Genomic DNA, 25,531 nt, shown 5'->3' on the forward strand with positions numbered 1-25,531 from the left:
TGTTTTGTTCGGTTTTATTGAAAATACGACAAAAAGAAAAACAATTGTATTTTACAGTTATTGATCTTTACGTATTGGCATGAATGAATTTGGAAATTCTTAATAGATGCCTCCTGTTAGTTTCTGCTTTATTCACTTTGCTGTGAATGCATGAATCAGCAGCTGGGGCTGGAGTTCATAAGTTAAATTAAAATTCCTTTATTTTTTCACTAATAACTGTGCCTTTCCTCTCTACAAACAATCAACATAATAAATTATGAACATATGCAATAATCAAGCCACCATAAAAAATAATTAAAGAAAGAAAAGGTACAAATTGTATCAAATGTACAGTACTAACCATCATCTAATCCCATCCAGCTGTGCTCATTAACTCATGCACCTCTGTGTCAGTCATATACACGTCCATGGCCAATAACAAGGCGAAATCCACAAACTCTTTGCATAATTTATTGTTCTTTTGTTCGAGTTTTTTTGTTATTATTTACACCTTTGCAAGGAAACAAGGTTATATTAGAATTCGGTATTACACTGTAGATCCAAAAATATTCTTCTTACTCTTTAGAGGCTAGGGGGGAAAAAATGAAACTGCTGCATATTGAAGTGTTTAGATATTTTAATACTCATATAAACCAAGCTTTTCTCCTCGAAAGCTTTATGATTTCTATTTCTCTCCTAGCTACGAAGTTATGATATTGCTTACTGCGGTGGCACAACAGAATCATTACACGTTTTTAATATTTAACAAATACAACAAACATCGATGCACAAATCATACAACTGGTGGTTTCTAACCGAAAAAAATAAAACCATTCCGCTAATAAATTATGTTATTGGTGCAAAGTGCCAATACAAAACTCTTCAACATTTATTTTTTTCTTTTTATCATAAATAATCAGAAAATGTGTGAGTGAAAGGGTTACATTGGATTTTTAAATTCGTTTTCTTGTTGTTTTTTTCCTCCTCTTACATGCCTGTCTGCCCACGCTGTTGAGTTATGTACATATATGACAAAACAATTACCAAATATACAAAGAGGAAAACGAAGCACGTTTTCAAATAGGACATGACCCCCAGGGTGTACCTGGCTGCTCTGATCTCAGGCCACCATCATCTCATCAAAAGCATCAACATTTTATTAATAATACACAATAATTTACATACAGCAAGTCATTAAAGATTTTTAAGGTGGTGGAGCCGTCAATATGGGAAAAGTGAAGGACGTAAACTCCGGCCCTAGAGCAAAGTGTGTGTGTGTCTGTGTGTGTGTGTGTGTGCACACGTGTGCGTGCGTGCGTATCCCAGGCCTGGTTCTTTAGCCCACCTGCTCAAATTAGAGTAAAAGCATTTGTTAATTTTATTATTTAGCAGTTTGCCTTTAAGGTTGAGATACTGCCCCGAGTCCACAACAGTTGTGGCTTTTGATTCATGTTCACAGTTTGCAAACAAGAGGGCTTTAATGTGACCTAGTGTCATATGTGGGGTGTGAAAAACAATCCTAAAGATTCTAGCTTACAACAACAAAGTCTTATGTTTGTAATCTTTTCACAAAGTCTGACGGTCCAGTCTATCTCAGAACAGAGACGTGTTTGGTGTTTTCAGAAACCTCGAACAGGTCATGGGTTAGTAGGAGTTCTCCCAGCTAAAGTTTTGGCAGCAGCCTGCAGTCAGCCATCTCGATCTTCACACTATTCTCTACTGTTCACTCTCAATATCTGTTCTGATGCTCATAGTGCCAGCGGTTGAAATCAATGTTGAACGCCACGATGCTGCCTGATGCCATGCCGGTAATTAAAGTTCTGTAAACACAGGGGTTCAGAATATAAAACATGAAGAAAAGTTAACAATAAAAAAACTATTATTTATATACAGTATATATATATATATTATAACAATAGTCTCCCATAAGCCCCAATTACACTGACGGATGTGGATGATCTTACTGAGAGACAGAAAACTATGACACTTCCTGAAAAGAGTTTACACTTTTATTCATTATTCTATAATTCTGTAGCTTAAATTTCAGCAGCATTTAGGGTTAAATTATTTGTCATAGATCATAACTGTCATGGAATCAAATTCCATATGACCAGGCATAACTTTATAGCCACCGATCAAGCAATACATTATGACCACCTGCCTTCGCTCCAACCAGCAAGTCATGACTCTGTCACCGGTTTACCACTGTTCCCTTCTTGGGCCACTTTTTATACACTGCAGATTGGAAACAGCCCACAAGAGCTGCAGTTTTGGAGATGCTCAGTGATCTAGCCAACACAACTTGGCCTTCGTCAAACTCAAATCCTTAAGATTTCCTATTTTTCCTGCTTCCTCCACTAACAGGTGCCATGATGAAGAGATAACCAGTGTAATTTACTCAATTTACATAATGTTATAATGTCATAATTTTATGCCTGGATGGTGTATACCTTTGATTAATTAATCAAAGGTATATACCCCATTATAATTAATATAAAGAAATCTAGAATCCTAGAGTGTCCTCAATACACATGCATCTTGTATAACCACACAGGTTAGGAGTGTGGTCACCTCTGGTCATGAGAGAGATCCATGGCCCGGATGCCTGCGTCACAGCCTGGGTAAATGTAAAGCTGCTTAAAGTCGCAGGCCTGCCACACCTCCACCACTCCATTATCTCCTCCAGTCACCAGATTCTGTCCATCACTGCTCAGCAGCACAGCCTGACACGCAAAGTTATCACTGTTGAGTTTTCTAATTATTAGAGGTATGAGTGTGAGTAATTGTTTTATGGTGCAAGATTTTACCCGGGTGGAGTCGTTGAGCTCCATCTGAGCGAGCAGCTTGCCGTTGATGCTGAAGTTGCAGAAGCGGCCTCGCTCATAGTATATGATGCAGTGGCCCTCACTAGACACAGAGATGAGCCGTGGCTGCTGACAGTTCTCTGGACCCTCCAGAGCCCGTAGCAGATCCCCTGTAATGGTGTGTACCAAGCATGGACCCTCTGAGCACAACACACACACACACACACACACACACACACACACGTTAAGACATAACTTTTTCACTGCAGACTAAAAAATAAAAACAGCAGACATTAGACACGTGTGAGAGAGTGTAAATGCCTTCTTCCTGCATTAGGACTTCCCAAATACCCATCTATAGTACTAAACAATATAGTTATATATACTATAGTTAGACATGACCTCAGTAATGTAATACCCAAAGCTGGAAATGGAAACCGTTATGTGCAATCCTGTTACAATGCTGTGCAAGTTCTCCTACATATATTAAACAAATAATCAGCACAAAAATGTAAATTTATTCATGCATTCAATTGATTACATTGTAAGGAAATGGTGCATGTACTGACCTTTGGCTCCACTGATGACTAGTCCCAACTCAGCACACACAGACACACACACCACCTCATGATCATGACCTGTGAGAACGGCCCTGGGTGCAGGATAATCGCCTACAACACACCACAAACCACACATTTAGATGAGGATCCAGCAAGCAGCAGTTTTATCACTTAACGCTGTGGTATTACGTACTTTTTTAGAAAGAACCAAAATAAGAACCAAAATGCTTATTATTCATATCTTGTTGATGGTGTGTTTGCTGGGAGTTTTTAAATTCACAGCACTTTCAATTTGACCGGAAAAACATTTGAGTGTCTGTATTTTTGGTATTTGTTTATAACATACATGCTAAATATTTATTTTATTATTCATTAAAAGGGAGACCAAGTTGGTGAAATATGCATTCAAGTATGGACAAATCACAAATTATTAGCTATTCCACATAGCAAGTCAAAGCTCTAATGTACTTCCCTTACTCAGTTTGTGGTTGCACACAAACCAAATTCACTTAGCTACAAAGTGCTAGCTAAAATAATGTAAGATCCAAGTCATGAGGCCAATGTATGACAGGATTGTTTGGAAGTTTAGTCTAACTGACAGTTTTGTGTTGGATTTTATTGATCTTTATTTACAGAAAAGAAAAGTGTTTAATCTGAGCACAATAATTAATCCTCCCAACAGCAATAAGATAACTCACAGATAATTTGCTTTGTGAAATACAATAAGAAACTTGGTTCTATTCTTTTTGTTGAAGTGTTTATTTACAGTATGAGGCCCTTTTACCAAATACAGCATTGTGAGAAACTCACTATTGTTAGGATTGTCTCCAATGATGTGATGTCTTCCACTCCAGTACCACAGCAGCAGCGTGGCGTCTCGTGAGCCTGAGACGATGTAGCAGTCTCCACCAATGTAGGACTCGGAGCGAGCCAAACATGTCACCACATCCCAGTGACCAAACACAATCTGAGTCAGTTTACCTGAGGACACAGAGAATTACAAAGTTAACATTGGGACATGTATATTCAAACCCAGACCACTATACAGAGCTTCATGTCTTTAAATAGGATTCTCAAAGCAGAAGAAGGAAAGACACAAAATAGAGGTCAGTCTATAAATCAATAAGTGCATGCACATAGACACACCTGTTTCTGTGGAGTAGACTCGGAAACTCTTGTCCCAGAAGCCGCACACCAGGATGTAGCGATTGTCAGCAGTGACCACAAAACAGTGTGTGTTGATCTGAATGCTTTGGTCAACCAGGTCAGTGATCTGCCGTTTATTCACTCCAGAGTTATTGGCTGTGATGATCAGAAGAAGAGGAAAGTTAAATATGTATTTACAGACAACAACAAGTGAACACAATGCGAAAAGACTTGCACTTTAGAACAAAAATATTTAGCAGGAGTGTGTTTTTAACTGAAATTCTTTCATATGTTTTATGTTTGCCATTTTATTTTATCATAACTGTGGAAGTAATTGTTATGTAACTGTAAGTGTTGTTCAATTTTCACCTATCAGTGGATCCATCTCTATTGGGAGGTGATGAGCCTGTTCCAGCGAGTAGCCTGGGGCTCCCCTGAGACCTGCAAGAGGCACAGACATTTATTCATATCTAAAAGTTGAACAAAGAGCTAACGCAGTTGTACTTTAGGAGGAATTAAGATACACTACATGACCAAAAATTTGTGGACACCAGACCAGTGTGCTTTTTGGATATTCCATTCCAGATGTAGTTCCTTTGATGTTATAATTAACCCTCCACTCTTTTGGGAAGGCTTTCCACTAGACTTCGAAAAAAGGGCGGAGAGGATTTGTGTTCATTTAGCTACAAGAGATTTACTGCTGTTAGGCACTGATATCAGAGCCTGAGATGCAGTCAGTGTTCAAGCGAATCCCAAAAGGTGTTCAGTAGGGTTGATGTCAGCACTCTGTCCTGGACACTCAAGTTCTTCCACTCCATCCATACTTCATGTATGTGCTTCTTTGTATCAGTGAAGAGAAACTATATATCATACATATACTTTTTACTTTGCAAGCAGTTTGAGCCAAATAGTGAATGATGGTCAGATGTCCACATAAAATCATATTCTCACAATTCAGGACAATGTAATTATCACAATGCACATTATTTGACATAAATTAGGCAAATGTTATAAAGGCAGATGTTATAAAGTCACAGAATAAAAACAACAACAACCAGGAATTAAAATGGCAGCTGTTTGTTATAATGTACTAATACAGTATATATACTAATATGTATGTGCTATAGTTTTTGTCACTTTACGCTTGCTGTGCTGCAGTGTTGTACTGTTTACTGAGTAAAAGCTTTTACAATATTCCTTAGCATTGACCATGTCAGGCCTGAGTTTCAGGTGCTATTAGGCTAAAGGTACTACCAAAATACACATACCAGAACAGAACAAATTAGGCAATTATACATTTTTATATATATATATATATATATATATATATATATATATATATATATATATATATATATATATATATATATATATATATATATATGTGTGTGTAAAAAAGGACAAATACATGTCTCATACTTAAAATATATTTAAAGACAATCATCAAATCATATTTCATCTACTAATGTAAAAGAGATATGAATGAAACAGTACAATTTGCAAAAAAAGTCCTTATTAATTTAACTGAACAGTAACAGAACTGGACACAGGCTCCTACTGATACTGATATATCGCTGTATAAACTCATCTGAGTAAAATGCTGATACAGCTGGGTGTGTGAAATGGGTGATGAGGCAGGCAGCATGCTAGTGCTCACCGACGGTATTGTGCCAGCGGTTGACAGCAAACAGGCGGCTGCAGGTGACTGTTACAGCCGCGGGCATGCTCAGGTGGGGCAGTGTGTTGGCTGCCACGTGAGTCACTGGAGAGTTGGAGGGAAATTTCAGCACCATTATCACATCCTGCTGCATCTGATCCTTAAACATGAGTGGACTCTGAGGAAGGAAACACTAATAAAGAGAAAGATAGCAAGAAAAACAGAAACGGGCACAGCCAGAGCGGAAGAGGAGAACAAATAGAGATGGGAAGGAAAGGAAAATGAAGGAAAGATGAAGGTAAAAGAGGAAAAGAGGTATTTTAGAGTGAAACCATAAGGATTGCAAAAGGAACTGTAAGAAGGGTCAAAAGGCACTGGAGTGATGCAGAGTATGAAATATAAGGTCTGTTTCAGCTCACAGGACTGGCTTTTCTAATCTACACTGTGTTCTTAAGACAAAATCTTTATCTAAACAAGAAATATATCTGGGCTCTGTTCCCAGAATAAAAACTTTCTTTCGGCTTCTCCCGTTAGGGGTCGCCACAGCGGATCATCCCCATGTTTGATTTGGCACATGTTCTTATGCTGGATGCCCTTCCTAACGCAACCCTCCCCATTTATCCGGGCTTGGGACCGGCACTAAGAGTGGCTGGGGTTGGTTCCCTGACCGGGGATCGAACCTGGGCCGCAGCGATGAGAGCGCCGCATCCTAACCATTAGACAACCAGGGGACCTTGTTTCCTGAATGAATTGTACATTTACAATAATCTTTCCTGAGACAGTGTTCAAGTTGATGCTTTCTAGAAAATTTGCTATATCATAATAACCTGTTGGGAACTCTCTAAGAGTGAGCTCTATCAAATTGTGGAGATTAACATTATCTTATTAATAAAGGTTAATAAAGAGAATAAAGACACCTTTCATTCTCGTTTAGATAGTCATTATTTAGACAATTTGACAAGCTGTTCAATCTAATTTTTAGAATTTTATGACGTATTAATGCATATAGTTTTAGCTTGAATTCAAAATACCCCTTTTAAACCTCTAAAGAATCAGGTGGTATATTTCTAAGTGTTAATCTTAAGCAGTAATTTCAAGGTAACTAATGAGTACCTATAAACAGACAGAAACTAGATATAATTTTTTAATTAATAAAAAAAAAAACAATAGCCAGCAAAATTGTGTGCATAAGACAAACCGATTACAATCTACTAAAAAAACTTAGGGTATCATATCATCTCCTCTCCCCCTACATGAGAGCATTATGACCTGTCCTGTAGCAATATGACTCAGCATGATGTCTTATTTCATTTGTAAGCAAAAACATTTGATTAAAATCAGTTTCTATGAAACCAGAATTAAGTAAGGTTTTTTTTTTTTTTTACATTCAGCAGTGTTCTGTTGTGTGTTGGCTATAAAGAATGAATGCTGAGGTGTGATAGTCTCACCAGATGCATAGCCGAGCTGCGAGGAGGATGAGGCTCAATTAAAAGTTGTGAAGGAACTTGACCAAATGTCTGGATCTGAGCCTCTATGGACTAGAGAAAGAAAGAATCAGAATCACAAATAGCTTTATTACCAAGTATGTTTACACACAGGAATTTGACTTGACAACAGGAGCTTCCAGTGCAGTAGAAGTAGACATAATGTAACAAAATATAAGTAAAACAGACAAGTAAATAATGCACTATAAACAGAAATAGAAATATTGTTTGAATGAATGTACATATGTTATTTACAAGTGTGCAGTTTACAAATAGACAATTGGATTCTATGTATAAATATAGAGTAAAAGTGATACTTAGAGAGAAAGAGAGAAAGAAAGAAAGGAATAAAGAGAGGGAGGGGAATAGAAATGGAGAGACAATGAGCTGTCTAAGCCAACACTTCAAATCGCACACTGCAGCTGAAGTGCAGAACAGTTCACAGATGTTTTTTCAGTTTTGTCTGCCTATTGAGATGAACACACAAAGCTCTCACTTGAGCCCAGACAGAAAGTGTGAGAGGCTTCTGGCACTGCTTAGAGCTGGCCATATATGGGCAAAAAAAATAGCAATAGGAAGCAAAAATAATAATAGGCAATGTTTAGAGGCAAACTCAGGAGCACATTCTGCACAGTGTTTAATGGCCTGAGAGGCTGAATGAGTGAAGGCCATGGAAAAGGACAGACTGAAACCAGACAGCTGAGATGTTATTCAGCTGGACTAAAAATCACACTGCCACTCTTTCTTAAAGAGAGAGCACAGCTATTCAGAACCAAAACATTTTGTTCATGTGGAAGAATAATAAATGTTCTTGAATCTTTCAGTGAAAAAAAAATTGTGTAGTGTGTGACTAACCTCTCTAAGCGGCAAGTCTGTGATTGTGTCCAGATTGATGGAGCCTTCATAGGACATGTAGTGGAATACATTAAGAGCTCTCACTGCCTCGGGCCCTCGCTGCTTGTAGCCGAAGATCAGATCGATCCACTGGTGCAGCTGACATGATACAAACTCGCTCTCCAATGCCTGCCATATGGGATTGCCAGAGATGTTAGCAATAACATGTGTAGGAGCTTTGTGTTACAGGTGCATATGATTCATTGGTGTCATCATAATGACTCGCATCTGTAAGATTCGTTCACATCTTAAAGAAGGATGGACCACACACGTTAAAGCATGTGCTTTTGTGTAGTTTCCAATACATTTTTACTAAGATAGTGTTTCCCTTTTGCCCAAGTAAGAATTGTGCAACAGTAAATAACACTTAATATCTACATACCTGTGAAGACTGTACTTAAAAAGAATAAACCAGCATGAGACATGAAGTTGAGAAAAAACAGTACAGTACTACTGGTAAAGTGACAGCAGGTGTAAAACGCTGTAAGCGTACTGTTCTATAGCTTACCATTCTATTAATGCGAACAAAGTCCTCTGGTTTCTTGGCCCAGGCAGGCAGCTCCACATCACAGACTGGCACATGGTCTTCCCTCAAACCCAGATCATAATCATTACTGTTCACAAACATCTCAGGCAGGTAATAGAACTCTGGGATCAGCTCCTGTTCCACAAAGAGAAAGCATGTTTTGAACAGAATGGTTTGAACAGAATACTGTTGTTGAATTTTTAAACATATAAGTTATCTGTCCCTGTTCATCACTCCATCAATCTACAGTATCTTACCTTGACATCAGATGTGTCCCTCTGGCAGCTCCTCCAGGAGCGCATGATGCCGGAGAATGTTCGATCTGGATGGTCAAACTTATTGTCATTTCCATTCAAGTAAAAGGACGTGAAGGGTTCCTAGTGTAATAAAAAACACAAAGGAATTAGTAGATTCACATAAAGTCTGTACTGTTAAAATGTAAAGCTCGGTTACAATTTTCATACTGATTCATTCAGATAACTATTGCACCTACCTATCTAGTTAAGACAAAACTCAAAAAATTGATGCATTAATATGATTTTAAGCACAATTACTCATTTTTATTCCAAATTACTTTGGATACTTACTTATTTTTCTAATCCAACTGAGATATGTTTTTCAGAATCTGGGGTAGGCCTGCTTTTATTTTATAGAAAATGATGTAGAGCTTTTCACCATGCTTTTTAATGGTATAAATGTGCTTGAGTACATTTATGGCATGTAATTTTATGAAGTGTAGAATACAGTATGCAGTGTACAGTAAAAATGCTCACTATTCTGTGGAGCCAGAGAAGAATCGAAGCAGCAGTGGAGTAGAGGGATGTGTAGTGATGTGGTGGGGTTCCATCCTCCTCCCATGTCTCATAACGCTCTGCATAAAAGGCTGCACGCTTTGGATTCAGTGCCCCAATTGGCTAAGAGAAAGAAACAAGACTATGCATTAGAAAACTTGTAAAGTAATGATTTTCAAATATAAATAAAAGACTATTATAGCCAGCCTGCTTTGCAATACTAAATGATGTTGATCTCTATGTAGAATGTGATCTCTAATGTAGAAAATTAGGAATATTACCTTCGACAGGTCCCTGAAGTTGCCAGGCAGAGTGAGGTCAAGCTCCTCAGACTCATAGTTGGTGAGGACCCATGGGAAGACCGGGTATTGATTAAGGTCATTATATGTTCTTCCTTAACACACAAATAGATACCAGGGCAAAGCATGAATGATGCGACTTTCCAATCATGAATGTCTATGAAGATATTATATATATATATATATATATATATATATATATATATATATATATATATATATATATATATATATATATATATATATATGTTTTATTTTGGTCATTTATGACTAGCAATAAAGCTACCCAAAATGTATGTAACCACTAGACATGTTTCCTTTACTCTTGACATGTGGTGTTCTTTCTCACCTGCGATGGTGTTGAGAAACATGAGGTACTCGAAGTTAGAGATCTCCCGCCTCTGCCAGCGTTGGGTCATGTTAGAGGACTTGAAGAGCTGGCGAGGGGTGGCCAAAGAAATTCGTCTGCAAATGAGATCATAAAAGTTGCAAACTCTAGTTCAGGGCAAACTGCTCAAAATCAGAAGCCATAAGTATCTATCCTAATTTCTTTCACCTCTTCACATAACTATGGAATATGTGGAGATTCTTAATGAATATTTGACTATGTACTTACCTTGCTTGAGGAAGGCCATAGCTGGTGCCAACTCCCACTCTTGGTAAACTGTACACCACTTTTTTGACAGTAGCCTGGTCCGGGAAATTAAACATGACTGATGCTATTGGAAGGAGAACATAACATTTAAAAAGACAAAGAAAAGGCAATTTGGACATGATAAATATAATACTAATTACAAAAAAGGGGATGCTGTTTAAAATGTAAAACAACAACGACAAAAAAAAACCCCTAAACTTAAAAAAACCAGAATGCAATGTTTGCACATCCCATAAACCCATATAGTATTCACAACAGAAAATAGAGTATAACATATCAAATGTTAAAACTGAGGAAATTATTTTTAAAAAAGGGCAGTAGGAGCAAGGAGTGAGTGTTATTTTAAATGAACAGCTGGAGTAACATTGTGCAACTAATTAGTAGTTGTTAATTAGTAGTTACTAATTGACAACAGGTCAGTAACAGGGCAGGCAGAGTCTCAGAAGTAAAGATGTGTAAAGATGAGGTTCACCAATTTGTGGAACAATTTCAGAATAATTTTCCTAACTATAAAATTGCAAAGACTTAATATATATTATCATCTACAGCTCATAATATCATTAAAGTTTCTAAGAATCTGGAGCAATTTCTATACGCAATACTGCCTGCAGCACAGACCTTTCACCAATTGAAACCATTTGGCACATCATTAAACAAAAAAAAGACGACCCATGACTGTTGAGAAGGTAGAATCCTGTATTGGAAATAAATAGGACAACATTCCTCTCAAAACGCCAGCAACTGGTCCCCTCAGTTCATAGAATAATATAGATTGTTGTTAAGAGGGGAGGCTCCACAGTGGCAAAGAGACTTTTTTTGAGGCCTGTTGCTTTTTTTTAAAATTAAATTATAATTTTTGTTTATAAATAAATACACTAGCTGTATATGCGATTCGATCAGATAGATAAATAGATAGCTAGATAGCTAGATAGCTAGATAGCTCTTACTTCTGTTTGCCATGAAGACCTCCAGGCCCGTGTTCTGCAATAAGTAACGTCTGGCAAACACGGCTCTGATCTCACTGAACATCCATTTTCCATGTAGCCCTTCAGAATAAGCTAACACCTGAACAAACAAGAACAATCAAAAAAAAAAAAACCCCAGAAACAAATTAAGGGCAATGGCATTTAAATATCAGATTCATGCGATTACCTCATTCACAAACTGTCCAGCTTTTGTAGGGGAAACACACACCTTTGAGTCAGTCTTTTTGAAAGCGGGATCGTCTTCATCCACCTCAAAGTAAATCTCAGTGGTGGTGATGGAGAGCGTCCCTCTGGCAACGACCACAGGAGCGACCAGCTGGGCTGGTGTGCTCAGAACTACGGGACCTAAGGGAGACACGGCCATTTACTGCATATGCTACCAATATTTTTTTACAAACTAACTTTAAATTATTCGATTTTCTCAATCAAGAGTTTCACAGTTGTTAATGATACTGTGCAATAAATATACAGAAGTTCATTAATTTAATCAAATGAAGCTTAATTGAGCTGAATATGTTATACTCAGTCAGTGGTTCAATTAAGTAAATGATTGTGGATTATTTAAATTAGTTCATTTAGTAAATCAGGCTTTAAATGAAAAGAGTTTCATCAGCAGGAGTGGGTTTTTTTTGCAGCTGTGCCAGCAGGAACATGAGATTTCAATCTGAAACGCTATTCAAATGCCGGTTAGGCTATCCTTGAATTTTAAGAGGAAACTTGCCTCTGGAGGTAAATACTCGAGGATGAAAAGGCACTAGAAATGAAGTACATTTATAAACATTGAAACAAATTATACCAAGGATACACAAAACAGCATCAAGGAAATGATTTCCTTTTTCTGTGATATACCCGCAAGATTGTCGATTTCCTTCTCCTGCAGCAGACTGACAGCATCGTCATCACCTTCTAGCATTAGCTCCATCTCAGGATTCTGACTGACCACAGACTGGCTCCTGAAAGTTTTCTTCGACTTCATGCCCTCTTCTTCCTCTGGGGCTGCAGAGATGAAAAACATGTGTTCTGAACTCTCCGTCTGTTATTCATGTATGTTTTTTGTACAGAGCACTATGTGAGATTTGAATATTGTTCAGTCAATAAAGAACATTGTTCTGCATTAATGATTCTGAATTAATTTGTAGTAAGCCGTAACACAAAAACCTTAAATTCAGAGGAAAGGCAAAGAAATTAAACATAGAATATATTTCCATGTAGTTTATAAAAAGCACAGACAGTTTAAGTAGAAACAGTGAAATAAAGGCACTGACCATAATCCTCCAGTGATTTGAGTGACACCTCGGAGTGCGTGGAGCCAAATGCATTGCGAACAAATCTTCGCCTCCTGCGTAGGTCATCTTCCCAGTAGTCCAAACGCCAGAAATCAAGCAAATGGCTGCAGAGGGAGGAAGGAGTATGAAAACGTTATAGTAAGTGACTCAAAATAGTAGCCTAAAAGTCATTGCTTTCCTTGAGTTTCGGTTCACAGTTTACTGTTGCAAAATTTGCTTTTTAAATGTATTAAAAGTGTGATCATATGTGCCTCTATACAGGTTGCTATCATAATTATTATAAAAACCTTCACTTTTCATTTAAAATAGCAATACAAAAAAGCAACATGCTTTCATTAAAATCCAAACAAATAATTCAGTAAATTCCTTGAATCAAGTCTATGGTTTTGGTATGATGTCTAGCCACCAAACCATTATCTACTAAAATAAAAAAAACGAAATTAGTAAAGCTGATGTGCATAAAATGTACATCTTATATAATGGTTTTCTTAACTTTTTCTGTTCCTATTATTCTTATATTTTAATGCATCATCTTTTCAGCTGGTACAAGCAGGCTATAAATGACAGTGACATCAGAGACGGGCTCTATGTTATTATGAATAATGAATATACTTGTGCAATAAACATAATGAATGTATAATATCTGCAGTAAACCTCCTCTGTCAGGTAACTGCAAATCAAAGAGCTGCTTTAATCATACCTCTGTGCCATGGTACCCCATGCTCCATGTTTATTAGTCAAGATGTTGAGGATCTTCTGTTTTAGCTGGTTGGCAGTCACATGATCTCTATGTTTAGCAGCACTGATCAGGTGATCGCACATCTTCTCTTCTTCTCTCCGATCTGCTGCATACTGAGCACAGTTGGACTGAAAGAGCAGGAAAATAAAACTTTTGATTTGTATTACATTGAAAGCATGTCTTTAAAATCTGATTATTTTTTACATTCGCAAATGACACACGTATACAATACAAGAACAAACACACAGCCACAGTAAAAACACAGCCCCACACATCAGCTAACCTCAAACTCTGCATGTTTGTGAACATCCTCGGCCCTCTGTCTGTTGAGGATAAACTCCGCCTCGTTGGCCACTCGTACAATGTGGTCCTTCATGGCATGGCACAACAGCCTGAAACATACAAAGCTTTTAGACAGCAAGAACAAGAAACTACCAAAGGCTTCATATTCAGGGACATTTCTGGGACAGAAAAATGACAAATTCAAAATCCAAAGAATGAATTTTAATTTTGCATAGTGTACTAATCACAAAAACTCCACTGTTCATGTGTTCTTACCTGCCCTCATTAATAAGCTCAATAAAGGCGAGGCCTGCATTCTTCTGAATGGAATTCTGCCACTCCTGAAACACAAAATAAATAGTTTGTAGTCATTTTTAGACTAAATTATACTAAGCCGTAAAGTCTAAATAGCTACATCCATGGACTGCTTTCAATCATTGTATGCAAGGGGTAAAAGTTACAAAATTGAAAATACAAAAAAAAAATGCACATGCAGTTGGACTAAGCCTTCGGTTATGTGCTGTAAAACAGCAGACATATTGACAATCTGTGCAGAATGGCTGTTTGCCATGTTAGCAGCAGATGAGGAGAAAAGGCAGGAAGGCACAGAAAGCTTTTAGTCTGGGTTGCTGATGCTTCTAGAAGGACACATCAGAAGCTCTAGTTACCATCCCTTCCTGCTGATCAATATTCTGGGTTCGGTTTCATCCCCCAGAGAATCTAATGGAGGGCCATTGTAGAACCAGTGTAACACTATCTGCTAGGAGAGGAAGGCATTAAGGATGATGGGAAAAGAGGGGAGGAGGGGAGAGAAGACAATGATGGTACAAACTCAGAATCAAGAGTCAAGAACCAAGTGAGAACTGGAGAGCTGGGATTTATTTAAGGCCATAAACATCAGTAGTTTGCTGAGGGCTAAACCAAGCATAACCTGCTACTGCTTTATTTTTTAGAGTTAAAACTGTTGTTTAATGAGCACAATGTGGAACAAGATCAGCTCAAGGTAAGAAAATATTTTTTTTTTACAAAATCATTTACAAATCCTTGTTTCTGTAGCTACATACGTTTCCTGTTAGCTTTGTTTATATTTAAGACATTTGGAAGATGCCTTTATCCACAGCGACCTATGAAAGTGCGTTGAAGTCTCTATCAATAAATACATCCTGATAGTGGTTCATTAGGACACAGACTAGGAATATTACCTGTCTAAAAACATATAAAATAAAAAAACTGTATTTATTTATTTAGGAAGAAAGGGCTAATTACTAAGGACTAAGTACTGCTGCAGGAAGAAAAACTTTATTACTGTTTTGAGCCAATAATTTGATTTAAAATGTATCGCTACGTAAATGTGAAATTCTAGCAGCACCCCAAATTATTAATACAGTAGATTTAGTGACATCAGTGACATCATTTGGACATGTCAAATATGAAAGTTTGCCAGATGGAGATAAAGATAAAAAAAGAAGAAAAAGAATCTAAATTTCACCAGATGCACCTTTACACAGTAATGTATAAATCATTGTGAGTCAGCTAAACAATGGGCTATTAGAGAGTGTGATGTTTATTGGTTATTTTTCATATTATATTTTCAAAGATTATTTGTTCATATTACGTTCAAAATATCTGTTACTTTATATGAATTCATAATTTATAAAACTGGAGCTTAAAAGCAATACTGCACTAACAGTAATACTGTATTATCTACGCCTGCATCACAGCCATGTGCATATGTACATAATAGTGGCTGAGGTACTGTATGCATGTATGTATGAAACCTAGAATTTTTTAGGTGTGGTGCAAACCTACCCATTGAATCATGGGTAGTGGAGTCAGTAACAACTGCACTCTTACCTGTGAACACAGTAACATCACCAGCTCCACTACTGATGTGCTGGACTTCATACACACCAGACCTGCAGTGGAAAAATAGCAAAAAGACAAAATTTAACAGACACGCATGGAAAAACACAGAGTTATTTTTGAAAACATTACTATAATTATTATTATTAGTGAAATACTACTTTCTATACTATAGCCATGGTTATATAAGTTCGGCATTGCTGGGCAGGTGATTGTTATTTATTCACAATGGGACATTATCCCAACAAAAATATAATGCCAGTTCTGTCATGTTCCCGTAGTGGCAATGAGCAATGAGCAAGCTCAGCCTGTATTTATATGATAAATTACAGTTTTCGGTTTGTACTTTTAAACAGAATTTTGAACTCTCTATACCTACTCTCTATACTGGCCTGGAGGGGATATTGATGTAACAGAATGCTTCACATATTTTAGAGAAACCCTGAGATTGAGATGGAATAGATTTCCCTTTAAGCAATGACATTTTGAAATGAAATTCTTTTTCAGTGTAATAGCTAAAGATGAAATTATTTGTTTAGCACAGTGTCAAGGTCCTGCTATATTAATGTACTTGGATTCTCTTTCTCACACATACTGTATACACACACACACACACACACACACACACACACACACACACACACACGTCCTCCACTTTCTATATTACATTATTTCTAGTATTAGCTTTATGTTATACATTCCAGTTACTAAATCAGTAATGAATGTAATTGATAAACGTGTTGGAGGATGTGTTGGCCTGATGAAAACCGAAAGGGCCACTATTTGATCTTGTGGCAATTATATGCGACAGTACTCAGATGTGAAGACTAGTAAAATACTGAGTTTGCTAAGTTAATATGACTGTTTTGACATAATTGGCATAATTTTTAACATGCTGACAAGTCGCCAAGGTTATTGTTTCTAATATAGTACATATGGTATGTTGTTACTTATGATCTGTATATTCTGGCGGTGTTTAAGCAACATATACCATAAAAACAACCATTTAAGACAAACATTCAGGACGAAGCAATCAAAACAAGATGAAACTACATACACTGCAGCCTGGGAGGACTCTGATAATGGTGAATATTAGAGACAAAAAGGAGATTAAAAAAATAAAGGCAGGAGATGGAGGTGTGAGACACAGAGAGAGACACACTGTGAGAGACAGATTGTGACCAAGACAAAGGACAGTGGGAAAACAAAAATGTTGTTCTACTCCAGCTTACTTTAGTTTGAAGTTATTACATCATATCATTATCTATCTATCTATCTATCTATCTATCTATCTATCTATCTATCTATCTATCTATCTATCTATCTATCTATCTATCTATCTATCTATCTATCTATCTATCTATCTATCTAATCACATCTACATCTAGTGTATTACAGTGAGGAAAATACGTATTTGAACACCCTGCTATTTTGCAAGTTCTCACACTTAGAAATCATAGAGGGGTCTGAAATTGTCATCGTAGGTGCATGTCCACTGTGAGAGACATAATCTAAAAAAAAAATCCAGAAATCACAATGTATAATTTTTTTACTATTTATTTGTATGATACAGCTGCAAATAGATATTTGAACACCTGAGAAAGTCAATGTTAATATTTGGTACAGTAGCCTTTGTTTGCAATTACAGGTGTCAAATGTTTCCTGTAGTTTTTCACCAGGTTTGCACACACTGCAGGAGGGATTTTGGCCCACTCCTCCACACAGATCTTCTTTAGATCAGTCAGGTTTCTGGCCTGTCACTGAGAAACACGGAGTTTGAGTTCCCTCCAAAGATTCTTTATTGGGTTTAGGTCTGGAGACTGGCTAGGCCACGCCAGAACCTTGATATGCTTCTTACAGAGCCACTCCTTGGTTATCCTGGCTATGTGCTTCGGGTCATTGTCATGTTGGAAGACCCAGCCTCGACCCATCTTCAATGCTCTAACTGAGGGAAGGAGGTTGTTCCCCAAAATCTCCCAATACATGGCCCCGGTCATCCTCTCCTTAATACAGTGCAGTCGCCCTGTCCCATGTGCAGAAAAACACCCCAAAAGCATGATGCTACCACCCCCATGCTTCACAGTAGGGATGGTGTTCTTGGGATAGTACTCATCATTCTTCTTCCTCCAAACACGTTTAGTGGAATTATGACCCAAAAGTTCTATTTTGATCTCATCTGACCACATGACTTTCTCCCATGACTCCTCTGGATCATCCAAATGGTCACTGGCAAACTTAAGACGTGCCTGGACATGTGCTGGTTTAAGCAGGGGAACCTTCCATGCCATGCATGATTTCAAACCATGACGTCTTAGTGTATTAGCAACAGTAACCTTGGAAACGGTGGTCCCAGGTCTTTTCAGTTTATTGACCAGCTCCTCACGTGTAGTTCTGGGCTGATTTCTCACCTTCCTTAGGTTCATTGAGACCCCACGAGGTGAGATCTTGCATGAAGCCCCAATCCGAGGGAGATTGACAGTCATGCTTTGCTTCTTCCATTTTCTAATGATTGCTCCAACAGTGGACCTTTTTTCACCAAGCTGCTTGGCAATTTCTCCGTAGCCCTTTCCAGCCTTGTGGAGATGTACAATTTTGTCTCTAGTGTCTTTGGACAGCTCTTTGGTCTTGGCCATGTTAGTAGTTGGATTCTTACTGATTGTATGGGGTGGACAGGTGTCTTTATGCAGCTAACGACCTCAAACAGGTGCATCTAATTTAGGATAATAAATGTAGTGGAGGTGGACATTTTAAAGGCAGACTAACAGGTCTTTGAGGATCAGAATTCTAGCTGATAGACAGGTGTTCAAATACTTATTTGCAGCTGTATCATACAAATAAATAGTTTAAAAATCATATATTGTGATTTCTGGATTATTTTTTTTTAGATTATGTCTCACACCTACGATGACAATTTCAGACCCCTCTATGATTTCTAAGTGGGAGAACTTGCAAAATAGCAGGGTGTTCAAATACTTATTTTCCTCACTGTATCTCTAACTTGTTTCTGAGTCTTTTCTCATTACAAATCATAATTTTTTTGTCATAACAATTTACACTTGCCCAAACATATAGACTTTAAATCAAACTGCCAGTGAAGAACACATGATGGTTAAATGTATACAGCTTTCTCTCCATATAAGATCTTTGTTTTAGCTCACTCTTTGTTTGCTAAGGAGCACTAGCCTGTATCTCTCCTTTCCTCATACTTGGTCCATGGGGTTGTGTGTGTATGAGGCAGCAGACGTACACACACACTGCAGACAGTGAGGGACTCCACAGAGACGCCAGCTATAGAGGAAAAAGGAAGCACAATACAGCACCTGTACCTTCAATCAGCAACTCTTGCCCATGGCTACCGAGAAGTGTCCTGGACAAGAAGGGTGCAAAGTCCACAAAGATCTCCCTCAGGAGGGGGGCGACCTTCTCCAGTGCACGCTCTAACTTAGTGGTAATACTACAGGAAAAACAGAGGACAAGAAACACAGAGAGGCAGCAATGTTGTTATGAATCACAGTAAAGGGAGAGTAAAGATTCCTGTAAGTACAGTTTAAAGATACAGACAGGTTAAAATGTCTGAGTCCACTCCATCTACAACAGCTTACATTCAAACTATTCTGCGGAACATTGTTTTTTAACGTTCATGTCCACAAGACATTGAAATGATAAGGTTCAATAGTGATATTTTGACCCTTTAAAATATCTGTGCACCTTAGTAATGTGTAAAATGTGTAATGTGTAAATGTTTAAGAGCAGTATTAACACAATTTTGGCAAATTGTTAGAAAGAACCAAATAATTTCATTGGCTCACTCAGATAAACACAGTGTCTACAAATGTATTTTCTAATATTATTGTGTAACTGTGGCTAATAACCACACCCATAATCATGCCCATAGCCCTAATCACTTATAATTATGGTGTCATACTAATTATATGACACCATGTATTTATTAATGTAGGATCTGTACATTGTCTTTTGAATTGATATGCAACAACGTACAACCCCAATTTAAAAAATAAAAGTTGGGTAAAATGTGTAGAAAACAAACTCTCTGCTCTGAGTTGTAAATTACATAAACCCATATTTTATTCACAATAGAACACAAAAAAAATAAATACAATTTGACTGAGGAAATGTACCATTTCAGGAGGAAAAGTTAGAACAGGGCCACAAAAGAGTCTTTCAGAAACAAAGATGGGCAGAGGTTCACAAATCTGTCAAAAACTGCATCTACAAATTGTGGATTAAAAATATCAAGAATTTCAGAATAATGATTCACAACATCAAATTGTCAAGACTTCAAATATCTTGCCATCTACAGTACATAATATCATAATGTCTGTGCACAAGAGACATGGGTGAGAATCTATGTTGGATGCTTGTGATCTTTAGACCCCTTAGGCAGCTCTGCATCAAAAACAAGCATGATCCTGTATTGAAAAATACTGCATGGACTCAAAAATACCTCCAGAATGAAGTGTCTGAGAACACTGGACTTATCACCATGTCATCCACAAATGCGGATAAAAGCTCTATCATACAAAGAAAAAACATATGTGAACATGATACAGACATGCCAGCATCTGCTCTGGGTCAAATGTTATTTTAAATGGTTCGAGGCATACTGGAAAACTCTTTTGTGGTCAGACAAATCAAATTATGAAATTATTTTTGGAAAACATGGTTGCCATGTCCTATCGGCTAATGAACACTCACTTTAAAAGCCTGCATCTCTGATAGTATGGAGGTGCATCAATGCATATGGATACAACAAAGCGTACCCAGGACTTAGCATCCTCTATCAGTCATGAATAGGACAAAAACATTTTTCTAAAACTTTAGACATGTCCCAACATTTATTTAATTTTCCTTAAAATAGTACATTTCCCCAGATCAAATATTTGATATGTTTTCATTTCAATAAAATATTGGTTTATGAAATTTGCACATCATTGCAATTCTTACACTTATAAACATTAATATTTCAGATTTGGTAAATATTATTAACAAAACAAATGCGGTATAGTGCAGTAGCTTGATACAGTTTAACAACGAAAAATGCAGAACAAAGCAAAATGCTAATTTGTCTTAGTCTTGAAGAATTCATTACATATAAGAAATAAAAAATGGCATTTGAGAGTGGACCCAGCATAGATACCGTGATGGTATCTTAAATAAAAAATTATTTAAGCCCCTGCTGATTTTGTATGTTTGCCCACTGACAAAGAAATGATCAGTCTATAATTTTAATGGTAGGTTTATTTGAACAGTGAGAGAAAAATAAATTCAGAAAAACGCATTTCAAAAAAGTTATAAATTGATTTGCATTTTAATGAGTGAATTTGATCCCAGCAAGTCATCAGTCAGCAAGATTTCTGGATCCCAGGTGTATTTTATAGAGGTAGAGAGCTGAGCTGTGCTCCAAAATCTCAGCTTGTTAACTGTACAAAAGACAACTTTCCACAGAAGCAATCAATCAATCAGATTTCAAACTCTCCACCATGGACAAAACCAAAGAGCTGTCCAAGGATGTCAGGGACAAGATTGTAGACCTGCAAAAGGCTGGAATAGGCTACAAGACCATCGCCAAGCATCTTGGTTAGAAGGTGACAACAGTTGGTGCGATTATTCGTAAATGGAAGAAACACAAAATAACTGTCAATCTTCCTCGGTCTGGGGCTCCATGCAAGATTTCGCCTCGTGAAGTTTTAATGATCAGAAGAATGGTGAGGAATCAGCCCAGAACTACATGGGACAAGGCAGCTGGGACCATAGTCACCAAGACACAGTTAGTAACACACTACGCTGTGCTGGACTAAAATCCTGCAGCGCCTGCAAGGTGCTAAAGAAAGCACATGTACAGACTGAAGTTTACCAATGAACATCTGAATGATTCAGAGAACTAGGTGAAAGTGGTCAGATAAGCTCAAAATCAAGCTCTTTCGCATCAACTTAACTCGCTGTGTTTGGAGGGGGAGAAACGCTGCCTATGACTCCAAGAACACCATCCCCGCTGTCAAACATGGAGGTGGAAACATTATGCTTTGGGGGGTGGTTTTCTGCTAAAGGGACAGGACAACTGCACCGCATCAAAGAAACCATAGACAGGGCCATAGGAGAGAACCTCCTTTCCTCATCCAAGGCATTAGAAATGGGTCATTGATGGGTATTAATTCTAAAACACACAGCCAAGGCAACAAAGAGTGGATTAAGAAGAAGCACATTAAGGTCCTGGAGTGGCCTAGCGCAATTCCATAGAAAATCTGTGGAGGAAACTGAAGGATCGAGTAGCCAAACGTCAGCATCGAAACCTTAATGACTTGGAGAGGATCTGGAAAAAGGAGTAAGACAAAATCCCTACTGAGGCCAAGTACAAAAACGTCTGACCTCTGTGATTGAATACCAAGTCATGTTCTGCAAAAGGGGTCAAATACTTATTTTAATCATTAAAATGCAAATCAATTAAAAAAAAAATTAAATGTCACTTGTGTTCAATCTGCCCAAGATCTCCCACACCACCCCACTGCTGTGCTCCCCCCACTGGCTTCCAGTAGCTGCACATATCATATTTAAAACACTGATGTTTGTTTACAAGGCCAAAAATGGACGAGCACCATCTTACTTCAGAGACCTCATCACACCTCGCACTGCACCACACTGTCTGAGATTCTCTATCACTGTTCCACTGGTACCACCTTCTCTCAGAATGAGAGGTAAGTATACTTCAAGGCTCTTTTCTGTACTGCCACCGAGGTGGTGGAATTAACTTTTCCATGATGTCCGAACAGAAGTCCCTGTCTATCTTCAAGCGATGGTTGAAGACACACCTCTTACGTAAACACTTAAACTAACACTTTCCAAGTTTGCGTTGTTAAAAAGAAAAAACTCAATAGAGTTGAAGGCTGAATTATCCTAAGTTTGTAATTTAGTGTTCCAGTGTAGATTCAATCATTGCTAGAGACTCAAAGCACTTTTGTACGTCGCTCTGGACAAGGGCGTCTGCTAAATGCCGCATGTAAATGTAAATAAACCTACCATTAAAATTATGGACTGATCATTTCTTTGTTAGTGGGCAAACATACAAAATCAGCAGGGGATCAAATATATTTTTCCCCTCACTGTACTACGTATAATTCTGTACTACTGTATAATTCACAAACTACAGCACATACTTTTTGTTACTGTTTGGTTAGAATGAGAGTTCATTCTAGTTAATGAGAGTGGGTCAGTGTACTTTTAAAACTGCTTACAAACACCAGACCTGGATTTTCTTATCAACAAAAGGCAAAGGCTTCACACACAAGCTTTATTGAAATACGTTCTCAGAGCAGAAAGCATCATAATTGTTTTAGTTAGATAATTAGCCAATTTTTGCACAGACTACTGTATATTTCAATAACAAAATTTGAAGAAAAATACTTTCACCCCTACAAGCTTTCCTACACTACAGCTGCTGGACACACACAGCACTAGGCTCAATGGGGTATATAGGGACACAAAGCCCAGAAAAGGGTCAGAAGTTTTAAGGAGAGTGAATAAGCATTCTTACTAAACACACAGGGGCCTTTGCTATCTAAAAGCTAACAGTCCTGGAGGGTCAGAGTCCACACCTTATTCAAATACACTTCATTCCACTTAACTCTTTAATTAACTTAAAAATAAAATTGTGCTGGCATGCAGTTTGTGCCAACCTGTTCCATACAAACGTTTCTAAAACTGAGAAAAACTGTTTCTTCAACTGAGTAGTTGTGTTGGGCTGCACTGTAGAGTGGAACTGACTCAGAGATGAGAGAAGCACAAAGCAGTACAGTGCAGCACTGCACCATCAGCATCCACCTCCCTGAGACATAAGAGTATCAGGACAGAGAATGTGTGCAGAGCAGAATGTGGTGTGGGTGTTTGAGAGAGTGTATGTATAGTGTGTATCATTTACCAAGAACTGTTATGACTCTTGCCAAATAGTACTTTATACATTTATAAACATCTTGTACTGCTACTTGAAATGAACTCAAAAATGAATTCAGCTTCACATGTGCATTTAATAGACACTTGAATTGAAGACTTGCAGATCTAATTGGAGCCAAGATGATTATTTACACAGGGATATATATATATATATATATATATATATATATATATATATATATATATATATATATATATATATATATATACACACACACACACACACACACACACACACACACACACATACAGTATGTTTTTTTTATTATTAATTTGCTTAAAACTTTGAGAATTGTTGCTATATTCAAACACAGGACTTGTCAATATTTAATTATTATGTAAGCAATTTAGATCATTTTATATCAATGTAATTCTTAGAACTGCATGTATTACAATAATTATATTATATAAAATTAATATATGTAGGAAGATTTATGTAAAATGATCTCTATTGATTAAATTGCCATTACTGCATATCTTGCTAAAGATTTTTGGAAAAACAAGAAAAATTAGCACACGGTAGAAAAGTCATTATGGTGCTAGGTTAAATATTTTCCACAGGGCAGTATTAAATCCCTCTGTTTTTTTTAATATATTGATATTTTGCAGATCCGTCAAGACATATTTAAACTTCTAACCTTACAACTGTTTAAAAAAGTTTCAAAATATATGGAAAAACTTCACAGCATCTTACTTTTAGGTCATGATTTATAAGTAGTTAGTCATGAGCTTTAGTGTTTTTGCCAATAGGCTGCTGGAAAAGTCTCAGTCTAAAGGCTTCTTACTAAGCCTTAATAACAATTTTACCTGACTCCTGAGCAAATGCTTTGAAATTATAAATACAAAATATAATGTATGCACTAATGTAGTAATAATATCGTTCAAATGTAAAATATTTTAATAATAATAAAAAAAAAAAAATGAATTCTCATAATGAATATGCAGTAATAATTCACTTTTGAGAAATAACAAGATAAACAGTTCTGGGTAGTGAAGCTTAGACTCTACTTTATGAAAGAAAGAAAATAAGAGAGAATGAGAGGATGAGAAAGTGAGAAGGAGGTGGAAGCGGTTAGGTTTGTTTTGATTGTTGTCGATGCTTTCTTGCCTAAGAAACTGTCCCTCATCTCTGGGAGCTGTGTGGAATCCTGCCAGTGAGCTAAAGGATTTGAGCTCTGCAGGGGTCAACCCACTTCGCAGTGGACATGGGTCCACCTCACAAAAGGCACTGCAATACAAACGGGCACAAACACACAGCAATTACAGGCACTATACTGATATACACCATAAGGGGATAATGAGATCTGCTTGTTTTGTTCAGATTTATTAAAGGCTTATGTTGCCCAGATAAAAGGAATCAGACTTCTACTATATTTAGATTTACATATGAATAAATACAAATATAAATGTTGTAATAACTTTAATTTAATAAAGAGTAACAAAAAATAATTAATATAGCATAATTACTATATGCTAATCAATATACATACTTTTTATATATTTACAGCACTTGACAAAAGTGTGGAAAAACTTAGTCTTTTATTGTTTTTGAGACATGTGCATGTTCCTTTTGTTTATATGCAACAAACTAGGTAGAATACAAAAACACAAAATA

General features: G+C 37.2%; 1 protein-coding gene across 23 annotated transcripts in view; it reads right to left on the minus strand.

Annotated features, from left to right (window-relative positions):
- Nucleotides 1-25,531, minus strand: part of nbeaa (neurobeachin a) — a 157,116-nt gene continuing 131,585 nt past the window's right edge. For 7 of the 23 annotated variants that reach the window (XM_046860584.1, XM_046860586.1, XM_046860583.1 and 4 more), the window contains 26 exons: nt 25,025-25,144; nt 19,272-19,405; nt 15,943-16,004; nt 14,365-14,429; nt 14,090-14,198; nt 13,768-13,934; nt 13,047-13,171; nt 12,631-12,777; nt 11,948-12,126; nt 11,743-11,860; nt 10,757-10,859; nt 10,490-10,605; nt 10,123-10,235; nt 9,824-9,964; nt 9,308-9,427; nt 9,033-9,185; nt 8,486-8,653; nt 7,595-7,684; nt 6,147-6,339; nt 4,859-4,930; nt 4,490-4,645; nt 4,154-4,324; nt 3,353-3,454; nt 2,787-2,983; nt 2,551-2,702; nt 1-1,799 (listed from right to left, as the gene is read on the minus strand). In XM_046860584.1, coding sequence (XP_046716540.1) covers nt 1,709-1,799; nt 2,551-2,702; nt 2,787-2,983; nt 3,353-3,454; nt 4,154-4,324; nt 4,490-4,645; nt 4,859-4,930; nt 6,147-6,339; nt 7,595-7,684; nt 8,486-8,653; nt 9,033-9,185; nt 9,308-9,427; nt 9,824-9,964; nt 10,123-10,235; nt 10,490-10,605; nt 10,757-10,859; nt 11,743-11,860; nt 11,948-12,126; nt 12,631-12,777; nt 13,047-13,171; nt 13,768-13,934; nt 14,090-14,198; nt 14,365-14,429; nt 15,943-16,004; nt 19,272-19,405; nt 25,025-25,144 — 3,364 coding nt within the window. In that variant the 3' untranslated portion in view covers nt 1-1,708. Of the gene's footprint in view, nt 1,800-2,550; nt 2,703-2,786; nt 2,984-3,352; nt 3,455-4,153; nt 4,325-4,489; nt 4,646-4,858; nt 4,931-6,146; nt 6,340-7,594; nt 7,685-8,485; nt 8,654-9,032; nt 9,186-9,307; nt 9,428-9,823; nt 9,965-10,122; nt 10,236-10,489; nt 10,606-10,756; nt 10,860-11,742; nt 11,861-11,947; nt 12,127-12,502; nt 12,526-12,630; nt 12,778-13,046; nt 13,172-13,767; nt 13,935-14,089; nt 14,199-14,364; nt 14,430-15,942; nt 16,005-19,271; nt 19,406-25,024; nt 25,145-25,531 lie in introns of those variants that run through there. The other 16 variants (XM_046860605.1, XM_046860600.1, XM_046860598.1 and 13 more) reach the window with 11 other exon arrangements.

The sequence above is a fragment of the Silurus meridionalis genome, chromosome 11 (genome assembly GCF_014805685.1).
Source record: "Silurus meridionalis isolate SWU-2019-XX chromosome 11, ASM1480568v1, whole genome shotgun sequence".
Taxonomy (NCBI): Eukaryota; Metazoa; Chordata; class Actinopteri; order Siluriformes; family Siluridae; genus Silurus; species Silurus meridionalis.